Below are 14697 nucleotides of genomic sequence, written 5' to 3' on the forward strand. Positions count from 1 at the left end.
CCAGCTTTGTTCGCCTTTATTCATACTAGTATATGAAAAATAAGTGACTTCATGATCGAACACGAAAGAAGGCTCCAGATGAACAATATTAATGCGAAAAGCTACAGAAACAAGCTCAGTAGCAAAAGTTTAAACATAAACCCGGGTTAATGGCACTGGGTAAACGCCAAAGACATATAACATAATATCACAAACAAGAAACAAGACGAAAATGCATATCGTTTAATAAGATACACTTTGAGAACGGGGTTAATCATTGTGTAAATATTCAGGGTTATATTTCGGTACATCTTACTGATAAACAAAATGCACATGCCTGTTTAAATGTGTCTTTGCATCGACGTATACAGACGTTAGAGTAGAGTGAAATTTAGATGGCCTCGGAATTCATAGAATTAAAAGATTTTGCAACTTTCACCATATAACAACATGATCGTTTCTGCACTTTTTTCTATATATCTATTGACATGTGTGGAGATAGCTGCTTGTTCAAAGGAGGACAAAAAAGATGCAATTGTGGCAACAAAAGTGGGTACATTTAAAGGATACATAAGGCCATTTACTTTTTTAGATGAAACCTACAGAGTGAGAAGGTTTCTAGGGATTCCATATGCTGAACCTCCAGTTGATACTCTCCGATTTCAGAAACCTCTAACTAAGCTTCCGGTCACGGGCATATATGACGCAACGCAATATAAACCAGCTTGTTTTCAAACTATTATTGGGCTTAATGGAAAGCGTAACCCGGACGCAATTCTTCAAGATGCAGAGGACTGCCTTTTCTTAGACATTTACGCCCCAGCAAAGACGACAGCAAGCCCTGTCCCTGTCCTCATACATATTCATGGTGGAGGATTTGTTGTAGGTGGCGCTGCAATCTACCCTGGAGACACACTCAGTGCTTACGGAGACATTATCGTGGTCGTGGTTAGTTACCGATTGAGTGTTTTCGGATTTTTGAGTACAGGAGACAAACATCTACCTGGTAACTACGGACTTTGGGACCAACATGAGGCCATTAAATGGGTACATAACAATATTGAAGCCTTTGGTGGAGATCCAAACGCCATAACTATTGGAGGCCATTCTGCAGGGGCAGCTAGTGCAATTTACCAAAGTCTTTATCCAGGAAATGTAGGTCTACTCAAACGAACAATCGCAATGAGTGGAGCAATTACATGCCCCTGGGCATTTAATTCAAATCCGCTTAAGGTAACACGTAGATTTGCGAAACTGCTTGACTGTGACAGCGAGAATACAAAAGAGATAGCGGATTGCATACGCTCCAAACCGTCAGAAGAGCTTCACCACGTACTGAACGACAACAATGGTTTCATTACTTTCCCAATGGAGTTTGTCACCACGGTGGATGATGATTTAATTCCAGAGCCACCAAATGACTTGATACATGGAGACTCTGACATTGCCAAAGAGCGTCGAAATAATTTTGCCAATTTAGATTTCATGACTGGACTTATGTCTGGTGAAGGGTTAATGAATATAGCATCGTTCTGTGGTGTGAACGATACACTCGGGTTTTCTCTAACACAAGAACAACTTGAGAATGAAGAGATACCTAAAATTTCAAAAATAATGTTTGGCGAAAACGCTTCGGAGACAATAAATAAGCTACTTATAGCGGAATATACCAATTGGAAGGACCCGTCCAATATAGACGTTGTACTAGATACGTTTGTCAAAATATCTGGAGACTACGTTTTCAACATCGAAACCATTGATATGATAAGAACCTATGCCGGTTTAAGTTCTAAATCTAGCTACCTGTACTTCATGGATGCCTTGGTGACTCAACATATATTGGCAGTACCGGCTTGGGCTAAGCAACCAAATCATGGAGACGAAGCGGCGCTTCTCTTTGGCTTCGATACGGAAGATGGATTTACAAAGTGGTCAACGCCATATGGGATAGAACCTAAGTCATGGGAGTACAAGCTCTCAAAAATGTTCTTGACAATCTTCACGAATTTCATAAAGTCGGGGTAGGTTTTGTCAATGTATACGAATGATTTGCTTTCAATTACTTTTATTTGTTTTCTTCTAAATAACACTTCCATACGTTTTATTATTTTCCTTTCCAGCCATTCCGATTTAATAGTATCTGACTTATTTTGTAGAAATCCTAACCAGCCGGTAAACTTGGGGACAGTTACAGACCAAAATATAGAATTTGAAGCGTATGACCTTGAGTCGGAGAAATACTTCATCTTATCAAATAATACTTACTCCGTCGGAGAGCATCTGTATGCCAGAGAGGCCAATTTCTGGCTCAAACTCTTGCCATTTGTGGCGGAGACGAGAAAATCTGAGGAGCATTCGCCAGATGGATACTGTGACAGTGACGGTTGTAACTAGATGTGTGTTAAATATATTTACTATAACTTAAATCGTTCAGTTATTTAAAAATTAAATAACTTATTTTATTTTATTAAAACATGTTTATGTTCCCAATCTAATGATGCTATAATATGATAACAAAACACATGCAATGACACATTTTATGAAACAGAATACCAGTGCTAAAATAACAGTAAAGGTCAAAAGCGTTATGGCTTCAGTCATCACGTATATAGGTCGCCCAGAGGTTTATCTTCAGGGATAAATCGACCTTTCAATATGTGTGTCTGGTCATATGCGATTTGATAAAAGCCACCTTTTGGTAGTTTATGACCTAGTAAAGTCAATAACCATAGTTTAGCAAGTAAATACTTTCCAAAGAAAGCTCAGACACAATTATAGCAACAATGACACTATATATGAACATGTTATGATGGCAATCTGTAAACAAAGTCATTTTTCAATCTTATTTTCCAAATGAAAAAAGGCACGGCCAAAGAATATAGGCAAACTCCAAAATGATTGTCTAGTTTAAACACCAATTTCGTAAAAAAAAACTCCTAGGTTTGGAAATGTTAAGTTCGGTCTTAAGTTCGGTCTTGTCTTAACGGTGGTAATTTTAACGAGTATGTCAAACAAACTAGTCGGTCCGGAATCATTCGGTGTGACCTATATGACCGAAATATTTGTTTCCGAAAGATACTGGCAAGTCAAATATACGTAACCACTAACACTAACACGATTAAAATATAATACATCACAAAATTTGATAGAAGACATTAACGTGACACTCTTATTCAAAATGAATACATACACATGTTTAACAAACATCAATTTCGACTGATAAACCCTAAACTACTTACTAAATAATGCATATATGGAAAATATTTATGACTGATAACCGGACTATAATACTGTAACCAAGTTTTAATAGTATCAAGCGCAAAAATATTAAATGATTGGTAAATGCTTAAAGATTTATTGTGGTCTACTTTAGTCTCTTAGGTATTAATACCGTGTTTCATGCTAATTTCTTTCAATTTAAACTCGGTATCCTTCATATTAACCATTGTTTTTGACAATTATTCATGCTTTTTGGAATATAAAAACAATATTTTTAATTGTGGTAAAACTTTTTTTGGGGAGTAAGAGTGCATCTTTAATTGTATTAAATCTGCATGCAAACATACTAGGCCATTATTGCGTCAGCTGAAATATGACCTCTTATCAGTTCATAAGGTTCATACTGCCCTGCATTTGGACCGTTGAATGAGTGTGTTGTCGTAGAAAGTATTTGTTTGGCTTTGTCTTAATGCATGTCATAAATAAAAAAAGTTTTTAAGTTTTTTTGTCGCTCGTTGTTTCGTAATAGCGTCAATTGATTAAGATATATAAAAGCTGAACTTAATCAAGTATTGGAAAAACACTATTCAGGAAACGAAAACAATTAACAAGTGTCTTCTGTGCTATCCTACATTTTTAACTTTTAATTGAAAAAGGCCCTAGCTAAGCCATCCCTGTTTAGACCCCAGCTGAGAAGTGTATGACCCTGATTCCACTGTAGGGTGCATTCCTATACTAAGTAGACCGTTTCAAAAATATATTATTGCTTTAGTATTAAATCTATTATTAGTTTCGTAACATTAAACAAATTGATCAGTTTATGAAAAGCGTCTGTCTTCATTCGCATGAAAACACCATCTTGAAGACAGCAACTACGATTACTTACGTTAGCAGGTTCAATTCTCCATAAATCTCTGAAAAGGTGATGGTATGTCACCATGGTGTATCTCAAAAATACAGTTGGTTCAATTCTCCGGTATTAAACTAGATATGTTTAAAAAATCAGATCAGAATCTCAGACTTTAACTAGTCATCGAATCGTTACAGAGCGTTGGTTAATTTAAATAAAGTGTAGATAATAAAGACGTTATAGCTAGCCTTGCACTTGGCTTAGCGGTAGACGTCTTTTTGAAAGTATGACCAATTTTGTTATCAATTGCATGACCTTTTACGATTGAATCATTGTGTTTCCATTTCCGTAAGTATAAATCTGATGTATGCTTCATTCTATTTATGATCTTTATCAAATAGAAATGTTCAGCTACGTTAAAAAATAATCAAGATGTGCATTATTGAATTACGTACTGGATGAAATTACCTATTACATTCACAATTAGCTTTAACGTAGACTGCCGTTGGCAATCGGTAATTTTAGTTTGTTGTTTACCGAAACAAAAAGGAATAGGTTGGTATAACAAGGTACGCCGAGGAACATTGAAATATTTTTCAAAAGGTTAAGGTGATGGCATGTTTTCAAATCAATATTTATGTTTCAAATCAAGTTTTGAAAATGAAATAAAGAGCTGGTTTTAAATGTGTTTATGTACCGATATTTTCCAAATGAAAATAAGAATGCAGCCTTATTTTCTAAATGTAAGGTGCACCCACAATTATTAAAATATACATATGAATGCAACGATATGAACCTTAAGTGTCGGCGCCCCGTGCATAAATGTTTAGGTTAAATCTTGAATTATGGTCGTAACGTATAATAATGTATAGGCGCATGGAACATTCGGGACCTTTTCGTACACCATGACACAAAGACTTTTGTTTGTCACCGCGCTGTTCTTGTGAGCGCAATTTTTAATTTTTTATAAAGCTATGGTTGAATTAGCCAGATGAAGTGAAACTTATGCAACATTAACATGTATACGTATGATATTTTGCTGGCTAATGGGCAAGTTAGTTCCATGTGATACGCCAAATTGCTGAAGCAAGCAGTTAGTTTCGATGATGTCGATCATCAGGGTATAAATGATACATTTCATTTGATATTTACTTAATGGATTGAGGCGAAGTTAACGCCACTTTCAAACATCGAAACGCTTTAGTTATATAAGGGACAAAACCATAATAAAGTAATTAGGTGCGGGAAGACCTTTATAAACTCCCAAAACAAGCAGATGTATACCAAACTGAAGTTTCCTACTATTCTATGATTTTTATTTACTTTTTGAACATATCAAGGGTTATTTGTGTCTTTTCTTAACCAAAAGACAGCAAGTCCCATCCGTGTTTTTTTGTATATATACAGCGCGTTTCCATGGTAGGTGTCACTGCTTAGTATTCTTGAGACAAACGTGATGCTTACGGAGGCAGTATTGTTGTCATGGCTAGAATTTTGGATAAACACGAGACCGTATGGGGTATATAACAACATTTAGGGTCATACAACTACAGGAGGCCATTCCCATTGAGCAGTTAGTACAATTTACCAACATGCAGGTCTACTATAGCAATTAGTGGAGCAATAACAACATGTTCTTGGGCTTTAAATTCCAATCTGCTAATGGTTACAAGTAAATATAATTATGTACTGTGCTGTTTGTAGAGTTTTGTGGTGTTGCTTTTTGACAGCAAGTTCGAAGTGTATACGCTCCAAGCCTTCACACTAGTGACAAGTGGCTTGCTACATGGACACTTTTAAATTGCTAATGTGCGTTGAAATAAGTTTACTTAGTTTGATTTTATTACTTGACTCACGTCGAAACGATATGAATTATGAATGAACCAAGAGGATTTTCACATTGCCAAGATCAATTTAGAAAATAGAAGATATACCTAAAATGTTAAAATTAATGATTAGCAAAAAATAATTGCGGAGACAATGAATTACCTTCAAATAGCAGAATACACAAATTTGAAAGATAAAATAATAATAGTATTTTTATTTTGCCATTTTGCCTCGCAGAGATAAACTGTTTATTCACGATTTATAGAACTACGACGATAGGAATGAACAAAGGCATCTCGTTTCATTAATTCCAAAGTCCACCAGGTGATACGATATCATTAAGCCATGTTCAAAATGCAAACTTAAGACCACTATGCAATAAGATTGTTTCGTACAATCAGTTCATGATAATAACAATCTTTCAAGTCCAAAGTCAATGTCAATGTCGAGTGTCCTTCAAATGATATTTCATACTGAAGTGTTCATCAAAGTGTATATTCAAATATGCTGGTAAAATCTAATTGTTCATGCACCTATCGATGTAGCTATGAAACAGTTGTTTTTTTTATGTTAGAAGCAGTATATCCCATATAAAGTAAAACTTATTTGGTTGGTATAATGAAGTAAGCCCTTAAACTTGAAAATGAAATCGTCAATTAATTAAAGTACGTCTATTAAGAGTTGACATAAATGGGTATTAACTTATGACGTTCATGACCTTTTTTGTTTTTCAATGTAGCAGGTGTCAAAAGCCCTTTTAAAGTACGGAAAGCAATTGCTGCTGTGAAACAGACTGTAGAAGATTGGCGCTAATTGATTGAAAATATTGCTCATACCGACTAAAAAATTGGACATTTCAATGTGTGAACCTCGCGATGAAAGCTGTACATCGAGCGGTGTAAGTCATACGAAGAGATTTCGATAAACTCCAAATAGTGTCTTATTCCCACTCCGGGACAAGATCCAAAGTGAGGGAGATTCAGCAAAGACGGATGGCGGTCTAAACAGGTTAGGACAATCACTGTTTATTTCACTGATGTTGACATTTTTATCAAAATCAATTCAAATATAAATAAGGTAAATCTTAAGAAGACAAACACACGATGTCGATTTTGTTTATTTTTTGCAGCTAAATATTGGTGTGAATAGTAGTAGTGTAGCAACGCATACATATATCTTAAGCAACTAGGGGTTTGATCCACAACAGGTGATGACAATTCCTTTTCAGTTCAGTTACCACAGTCGTCGTCTCTATCACAATAACTGCAAGTTCCACGAACCGCCGATATGACATTCGGAAGAGGCTTGGTCCAGAAGTTGAATTCACGGGCAAACAAGTTTTCCCGGTGTGAAGCGATCATTCCCAAGGCAGAAGTAGTCCCCTCCCTCCCGAGTGTAGTGAGGCCACCGGACACCGTCTCCGACCATAGAACCTATATCTGCAGGTGTATGGGGGTCACAATAATGTTCAAAACGTTTGTTTAACAGTGTAAGTTTAGATGAGATATGAAATGGTTAAACTTCAGTAAAACTGCCAACGCGTTACGCTGTTTTGCATCAAATGTATAAGACCATCGTCCTTATACTGCTCTACTTTAAAGGTAATTACCTTACTCTGCCTACGCCAACTAAAAGCGAGGTCTTGATATACATTCACATTAAACTTTTCAGGTTCTGACTTCTTTTTAAATCATTTAAGAAAAGAGAAATGCTTGCTTGGATGCCCATCAATATCCATGGCAGTTTCGTTGTATAATAAAGAATATAAACATAAGAATGTTTTCAAAGTTTATGGAAAAATGCACCGTTGAGACAAAAACAACACATTTTTGTAATCGATTAGGAAATAAATATGTATATAGCTATTAGTATATATCCAAGCAGTTTTGATTTTGAAACAGAAGTGATAACGAGTTCGAATGTTTGAATGCTCATTTTCATACCCTGTCTTGATAAAGTTTGTCACAATGGTCGGTGGGGTTCTCTATAAACAGGGACGTCCACGTGGCGAACCCGTCTTCCGGGTCGAAGCCAAACCACAGGCTCAGGTCGTCGACGTGGTTTGGCTGATCGCTCCATGATGGGTATGTCAACACATGCTGAGAAAGCTGCGGCACTTTGTAATAGAGATAGGAAATTATTCGCGGTTCTATACTGTTTCTTATTATAGTTGTTCCCGCTAAAAAGAACCGGTTTTAAACGGGGATATTGTTCTCCTGCACGATTTTCCGTGCACGAGATTTAGGTTCAGTATATAAGTAGTGTGCGGTGCGTATTCGTCGTTCGAAGTTTATTGGTAGCATTCTACAGGTGTAAGTTGTCACCCGCCCTACCGTTGCTTATAGCAGTTTAAGATTCACTGAAAGCAGTTTATTTATGTCTTTGGTGTTGCAATAGGTACACGAAGATGTTAAAACTTCTACAGCTATAAATTGACAATAAATCAAGGCTATTCTACGCCAATTTTATTCAATTTCAAGTTAGAATCGTTTCAGTACTCTAACAATCGGATCCGATTCAGAGAGAGGACTAGGTCCAGCGTCATACAGTAGACGTTCGCATATCCATCCGTTCTGATGTGCCTATAAATTACAGATACTACCTATTTGGTAAAGACAAACGAACGGCACAGACTCAATCTATTTATCTTACAATGTGAAATTTGCTACCAATAACAAACCTTATTCCTAGTTGTGTCTTGTCGTTTTGATTTGGTGTCTGGAACAATTTTAATAAGTGAATAATAATTTTACTACCAATAACGTCAGTGAAGCTGTTTTTCCTACTTTGAGCAGCGTGAGCATTAATTGTCTGTATATTGAACATCCAGTCTCCACTGACTTTAATATATGCACGACGCGCGATTGTATAATTGGATATGTCTGACCAATCTGTGAATTCATTTATCATCATTTTTCGTACAATAACTTGAGAAGACTCACCAAAATATGTTTTCGCCATGTTTGCAGTCAGTTCCTCCTCAAAATTGTGTCGAGTTACTTGGAACTGTTCAGTATCATTCACTTCCGCAAAGGGCAATATAGCGAGTATACCCTCTCCTGCCACGACACCCGTCATAAAATCGACGTTACCAAAGGTCCCCCTGTATACTTTACTTTTCGCAGAATTCCCATGAAGTAAGACTTCATGATATTCTGGGATGATATCACCATCTCTTGTTGGAATAAATTCCATAGGAAAAGTAATAAACCCGTGGTTGTCATTGAGGAAATAATGCAGTTCACTGAAAGGCTTATGTCGTATACAGCCTGATAGTTCCTTTGAGTTATCCTGGTCCCATCCATATAGCTTGGCGTACCATCGAGTAGCTTTTATTGGACGCTTGTTGAATCCACAAGGATTATTTAGAGATCCGCTCATTGCTCATTGTCCAATTAAGACCAACTTATATTAAAGGTTATTATAGAATAAGACCTAGTATGCTTAAACTTGTGCAACTGCTTAATACACAGAACACATCTGAAACATTTATGTTAAGCAAATACATATCGGAAGCATTTAAGGTGCGTTCTATTTTATTAAGGAATCAATACTTATAAGCCTTGATACACACATTTATTTCAAGCAGTAGTATGCTTTGTTTACATTTGTAACTATGTGTTACCATTTATGTTGATATATACAATGTTAGTCTGTTTTAATGTTAGAAATTGATCAATTGAATATCATTTGGTCCAACATATACTAGTATATAAAAGCAAACTATTGGTTATTGTATTGTATACTATTATAGTTTGATAGATTTGTGACTTACTATTCCAGTTCATCCTTAAGCATAGATTGATAATAATATTTATTTAGTATTTCACACTACATTGTATAATTGTAATTGTAATATATTTAATATGTATATGAAACACAAAAAAACTGTATAGTTTACGTGTAATAAAATATGTTCTGTTCTTCTCTGTTCTGTTAACGACATTTTGTAGATATATTCAGATATATCAAATGTTTGAAATGTATCGGGCTGCAAAACCCGGTTAACAATATATAAAGCAAACGCAGTTGTGAATTAAATTGTACAAGATGGTCGATGAATGATTGAAGATATTGCTTTTTAAGTTTAAATTTCAGGAGCCAATTTGTATACCATTGCGAATAAAAAATGGGACTTGCAAGTGACATTTGAATGTGCCAATCTCGCCTTGACAGTGATACTTCGAGCCGTGTAGGTCATACGAAGAGATTTCGATAAACTCCAAATATTTTCTTATTCCCACTCCGGGACAAGATTCAAAGTGAGGGAGATTCAGCAAAGACGGATGGTGGTCTAAACAAGTTAGGACAATCACTGTTTATTTCACTCATATCTACAGTTTTATCAAAATCAAGTTTTATATATAGTTAGGGTAAATCTTTAAAAGACAAACGCATTATGACGATTATATTCTAGTTTTGAAGCTTAATATTGGTGTGAATAGTGAATTGTAGAAACGCATATATCTATCTCTGGCCACGGGGTGTTTGAATCACAAAAGGTTTTCAGTTCAGTCACCACATCCGCCGTCTCTATCGCAATAACCGTAAGTTCCCCGAACCGCCGATATGACATCTGGAATAAGCTTGGTCCAGAAGTTGAAGGCACGGGCAAACAAGTTTTTCCCCTTCTTATAGCGATCGTTCCCAAGGCAGAAGAAGTCCCCTCCCTCCCGAGTGTACTGCGGCCATCGGACACCTTCACCGACCATGGAACCTATATCTGCAGGTGTATGGGGGTCACTGTAATGTTCACACCATATGTTTAACAGTGTACATTAAGATAAGCTATGCAATGAACTAACTTCAGTAAAACCTTCAACGTGTTACGCTGTTTCGCATCAAACGTATTAGATGAGCGTCCTAACACCGCTCTTTTTATGGACAAAGATCATACTTTGCCTTCGACATCGAATAGCGAGGTATTGATATACACTCACATTATACCTGATTGAAACTTTACAGGCTATACATGCTTTAAAAATTTAAGAAAGACAAATGCGAGCTCAGATGCTCATCTCGTTCTATACTAATGAATATAAAGATAAGCATGTGTTCAAAGTTTATGCACCGTTAAGAAAAACACAAAACACATTTTTGTTACCAATTAGTTAGTTAATATGGATATAGCTATTATCATATGTGCAAGTACTTTTTATTTTGAAACTTAAGTGATAAAGAGTTTGAATGCTTGAATGTTTATTCCCATACCCTGTCTTGACGAAGTTTGTCACAATGGTGATAACTGCTTTGGACGCCCGCATTTCCCAGTCGGCGGGGTTCTCCCCGAACGGGGACGTCCACGTCGCGAAACCGTCTTCCGGATCGAAACCAAACCACAGGCTCAGATCGTCGACGTGGTTTGGCTGATCGCTCCAAGATGGGTACGTCAACACGTGCTGTGAAACCTGCGCCTCGTTGAAATAGAGATAGCTGTTTTTCCTACGTTGAGCAGCGTGAGCATTAATGGCCTCGATTGTCTGTATATTGAATAACCAGTCCCCACTGGCTTTAATATATGCACGACGCGCGATTGTATCATTGAATGTTTCTGACCAGTCAGTATATTCACTTATTATCATTTTCCGTACAATATCTGGAGAAGACTCACCAAAATATGTTTTCGCGATCTTTGTGGTCAGTTCCCCCTCAAACTTCTGTCGAGTTACCTGGAATTGTTCAGTATCGTTCACTCCCACAATGGGCAATATAGCGACTATACCCTCTCCTGCCACGACACCCGTCATAAAATCGACGTCACCAAAGGTCTCCCTGTAAACTTTACTTTTCGCAGAATTTCTATGAAGTAAGACTTCAGGATATTCTGGAATAAAATCACCATCTCTTGTTGGAATAAATTCCATGGGAAAAGTAATAAACCCGTGGTTGTCATTGAGAAAATAATGCAGTTCACTGGACGACTTAGATCTTATGCAGCCTGCGAGTTCCTTCGAGTTATCCTGGTCACAACCAAACAGCTTGGCGTACCTGCGAGTAGCTTTTATTGGATGCTTATTGAATCCCCAAGGATTCGTGAGAGATCCGCTCATTGCTATTGCTCGTTTGATTATACCAGCGTTACCTGGAAACACTGACTGCCAAATGGCGCTAGCGCCACCCGCAGACGTTCCAAATACGACGATCGTATTAGGATCTCCTCCAAATGCGTCGATGTTGTCATAGACCCATTTGATGGCCTCGTGCTGGTCCCAAAGACCGTAATTTCCAGGCATATATTTATCGCCAGTGCTGAGAAAACCCCACACACTCAAGCGGTAGCTGATCGTCACAACGATAACCTCGCCATACGCGCTGAGGATGTCACCTTTATAGGGGATAGGGGAGCCACAAACGTAGGCTCCACCGTGGATATAGATCATCACCGGATAACGTGGGTTCTTGCCGTCGGGAGCGTAAATATTCAGGTAGAGACAATCCTCAGAATATTTCACAGCGAGACCCTTCTTCCGCTTGCCTCCCGATATCAAAGCTACGTTTGTTTGCAAGCATGCCGGCTTCATTTCTGTCGCGTCATATTCTCCAGTAAACGAAGACTTGCGAACCGTTTTTTGAAACCGTAAATTGTCCACTGGAGGCTCCGCGTAAGGTACACCAAGAAAACGTCTTACGCGATAATTCGTACCAAATGCATTTACTGTTCTTACATAGCCTTTAAATGTACCGACATTAGTCTCTGCATACGTAGTTTCTGTTCCAACAACTGGTCTGGAACACAATATATAGACACTTGCTAGTATGGAAAAAGGTACATAGATATCCATTTCACTTGTGTTTGTTCTGCGGCTATACTAACAAATATGCTTATTTTAAATCTGCAAACGTGCGACAATTTGTATTTTGACATTGAAATGTTAAGAGGAAGTATGTAAAATACAGAGTAGGACAAGGACGGGCATGTTAAATATATAGTTAAACGAACGTTTTTCTCTATCGTATTTTTGAAATACTTAACAGCAATGTTCATTCGATCATGAATGTAAAATGTTGAAAAATTTGTATAAAACTGACAATATGTTCTTGCTGTACTGAATTGTAGTTTCATATAGAATTATATCTCCAAGCTTATAATACCTGATAAACTTGACCAGCTTATTATATCCGTTATATGCCGTTATATATATATAAGTTCATTTATAACCTATCAATATTTTCTGAAATACAGTATTAATGACATACATGAATAAATTAATTCATACTTAATTAATACTCTTTTTTGTCGTTTCTCTTAGACTAAGTCTTTTCAATCATACTTAGCTAACCCTGAACATGAAATCGAAAGTATATAATACAATTGTTATTTAAATCACAGATTTAAGCTTAATCAAATAAGAGTTTTATTTATTTAAGTACCACTTCAAAGCCCTTAACACTGACGGCGTTCTCTAGGGGTAAAGTATATATATTATTTGCTAATGTGTAAGGGCGCTATCGTCTGTGCCCATTTAAACGACTAACTAGGTATTAAACAATAAGCGGTCATCAAAGATAAGTGGAATAAAGTACAACAATGAAAGTACGTGAAAACTGCAGACGACTAATTAAAAGTTTACCACGTCTGTCTTAAGAAAAAATATTTAAAAAAAACTTGTTTTCTCAAAAATAAGTTGCAGTACAACCGTTTTTTTCCTTTATATTCTGTTAATAAATATGTCAGAGCCAAATCAACCCCGATTTTCTTTTCCAAAGCGATCTTTCGGGACAAAATAACCCCGGGTTAAGGCCATTCAATGCTCAGTGGTTCTAATTCATTCTTGCCTGTACTATGATGTGTTATAAATATATTTACGTATTCACACTATGAACGAAGCCCAACTAACTGTTTATTTACTGATTTTGAATAAATTCAAATGGTAAAATTAGAATAAATCGTTTCAATATTACTCACTTATTTCGAAAATATAATAATATGTGTTTCTTTTTCAGTCTACCGATCTTGCGCTTTTCGATACCCGTATGGCATCGATGAAGGGCGGAAAGGTCGCTATCCTCAAAGCAGGCAATGATTTATCTCGGCGGGCTTCTGCAACTGGATATACGCAACCTTCAAGTTCAGAAAAAAAGAACAATCGGAGTGCAACGAGGAAGCGTTCGAACGCCATACCAGACACAGGATGTTAAGGAAAGATTGTCAGCCACGCACTAGGGAGATAAAAAAAAACAACCGTCAGCAGCTTCTTGCCATACTTAGAAGTATCCGGTTCCAAGGACTTTTGCTCAGAGATCACGAAAATGACCAGAGCAATTTAATTCAGATTCTCAAGCTGGGAGAACTTATGATGAAGTACACCAAGGATTCGGGTATGTTGCCTTACCGATTGACAGTGCGAGCATCAAGTCTGAACAGAGTTCTCTCCAACTACACCGTGCTCCAGCCAGTATGAGTTGAGCTGCTATGACTTTGGTCGTGATTCCTCGAAGTTCAGACACAAATGAGGAGCTTTTCATATTTGTCGTATATCTTGTTTACGAGATTCTGCGGCACAGGGATAACCTGAGCACATCACTCGGCCAACATAAAACGATTAGGGAAAGCGTAGCGCCAGACTTACCATAGCCACACGTTTAGTATGATGTCTTATGGGAGACCGCCAACTTGCTATATCATGGCTGATCAGTATGTTTCTGGTAGAGAGGCCCGTGTGCCTGCCTTTGGAAGTTTTTTTCCAACTACAAAAATACATTCCGGCGCCTCTGCTCAAATGCTTCTCTGTTCTATAATATCTATATATGTTGTGAAAGGTATATATTACAATGGATTGTTTTAACAGTACTCCCCTGATTCTGTTTCTAACTCTGCCTTG

The 14697-nt window shown here is 37.1% G+C and overlaps 2 protein-coding genes across 2 annotated transcripts; one reads left to right on the forward strand and one right to left on the reverse strand.

Moving 5' to 3' along the window:
- Positions 1-358: 358 nt before the first annotated feature.
- Positions 359-3311, forward strand: LOC128207878 (carboxylesterase 3-like). The gene is made up of 2 exons (XM_052911058.1): positions 359-2000; positions 2136-3311. Exons 1-2 carry the CDS (start codon positions 430-432, stop codon positions 2371-2373), a joined length of 1809 nt encoding a protein of 602 aa, XP_052767018.1. The 5' UTR covers positions 359-429; the 3' UTR covers positions 2374-3311.
- Positions 3312-10178: 6867 nt separating this feature from the next.
- Positions 10179-12761, reverse strand: LOC128207879 (cholinesterase 1-like). The gene is made up of 2 exons (XM_052911059.1): positions 11087-12761; positions 10179-10618 (listed from the first exon to the last, which is right to left on the reverse strand). The coding sequence occupies exons 1-2, from the start codon at positions 12655-12657 to the stop codon at positions 10387-10389; spliced, it is 1803 nt and encodes a 600-aa protein (XP_052767019.1). The 5' UTR covers positions 12658-12761; the 3' UTR covers positions 10179-10386.
- Positions 12762-14697: the final 1936 nt, after the last annotated feature.

This window comes from Mya arenaria, chromosome 11, assembly GCF_026914265.1.
Source record: "Mya arenaria isolate MELC-2E11 chromosome 11, ASM2691426v1".
In the NCBI taxonomy this organism is placed as follows: domain Eukaryota; kingdom Metazoa; phylum Mollusca; class Bivalvia; order Myida; family Myidae; genus Mya; species Mya arenaria.

Coding starts and splice junctions, on each gene's coding strand:
- LOC128207879 (XM_052911059.1), bottom strand. CDS start 12,657: ATGGATATCTATGTACCTTTTTCCATACTAGCAAGTGTCTATATATTG. Junction 10,619..11,086: donor ACAAACTTCGTCAAGACAGG/GTATGGGAATAA, acceptor TGAACATTACAG/TGACCCCCATACACCTGCAG.
- LOC128207878 (XM_052911058.1), top strand. CDS start 430: ATGATCGTTTCTGCACTTTTTTCTATATATCTATTGACATGTGTGGAG. Junction 2,001..2,135: donor ACGAATTTCATAAAGTCGGG/GTAGGTTTTGTC, acceptor CTTATTTTGTAG/AAATCCTAACCAGCCGGTAA.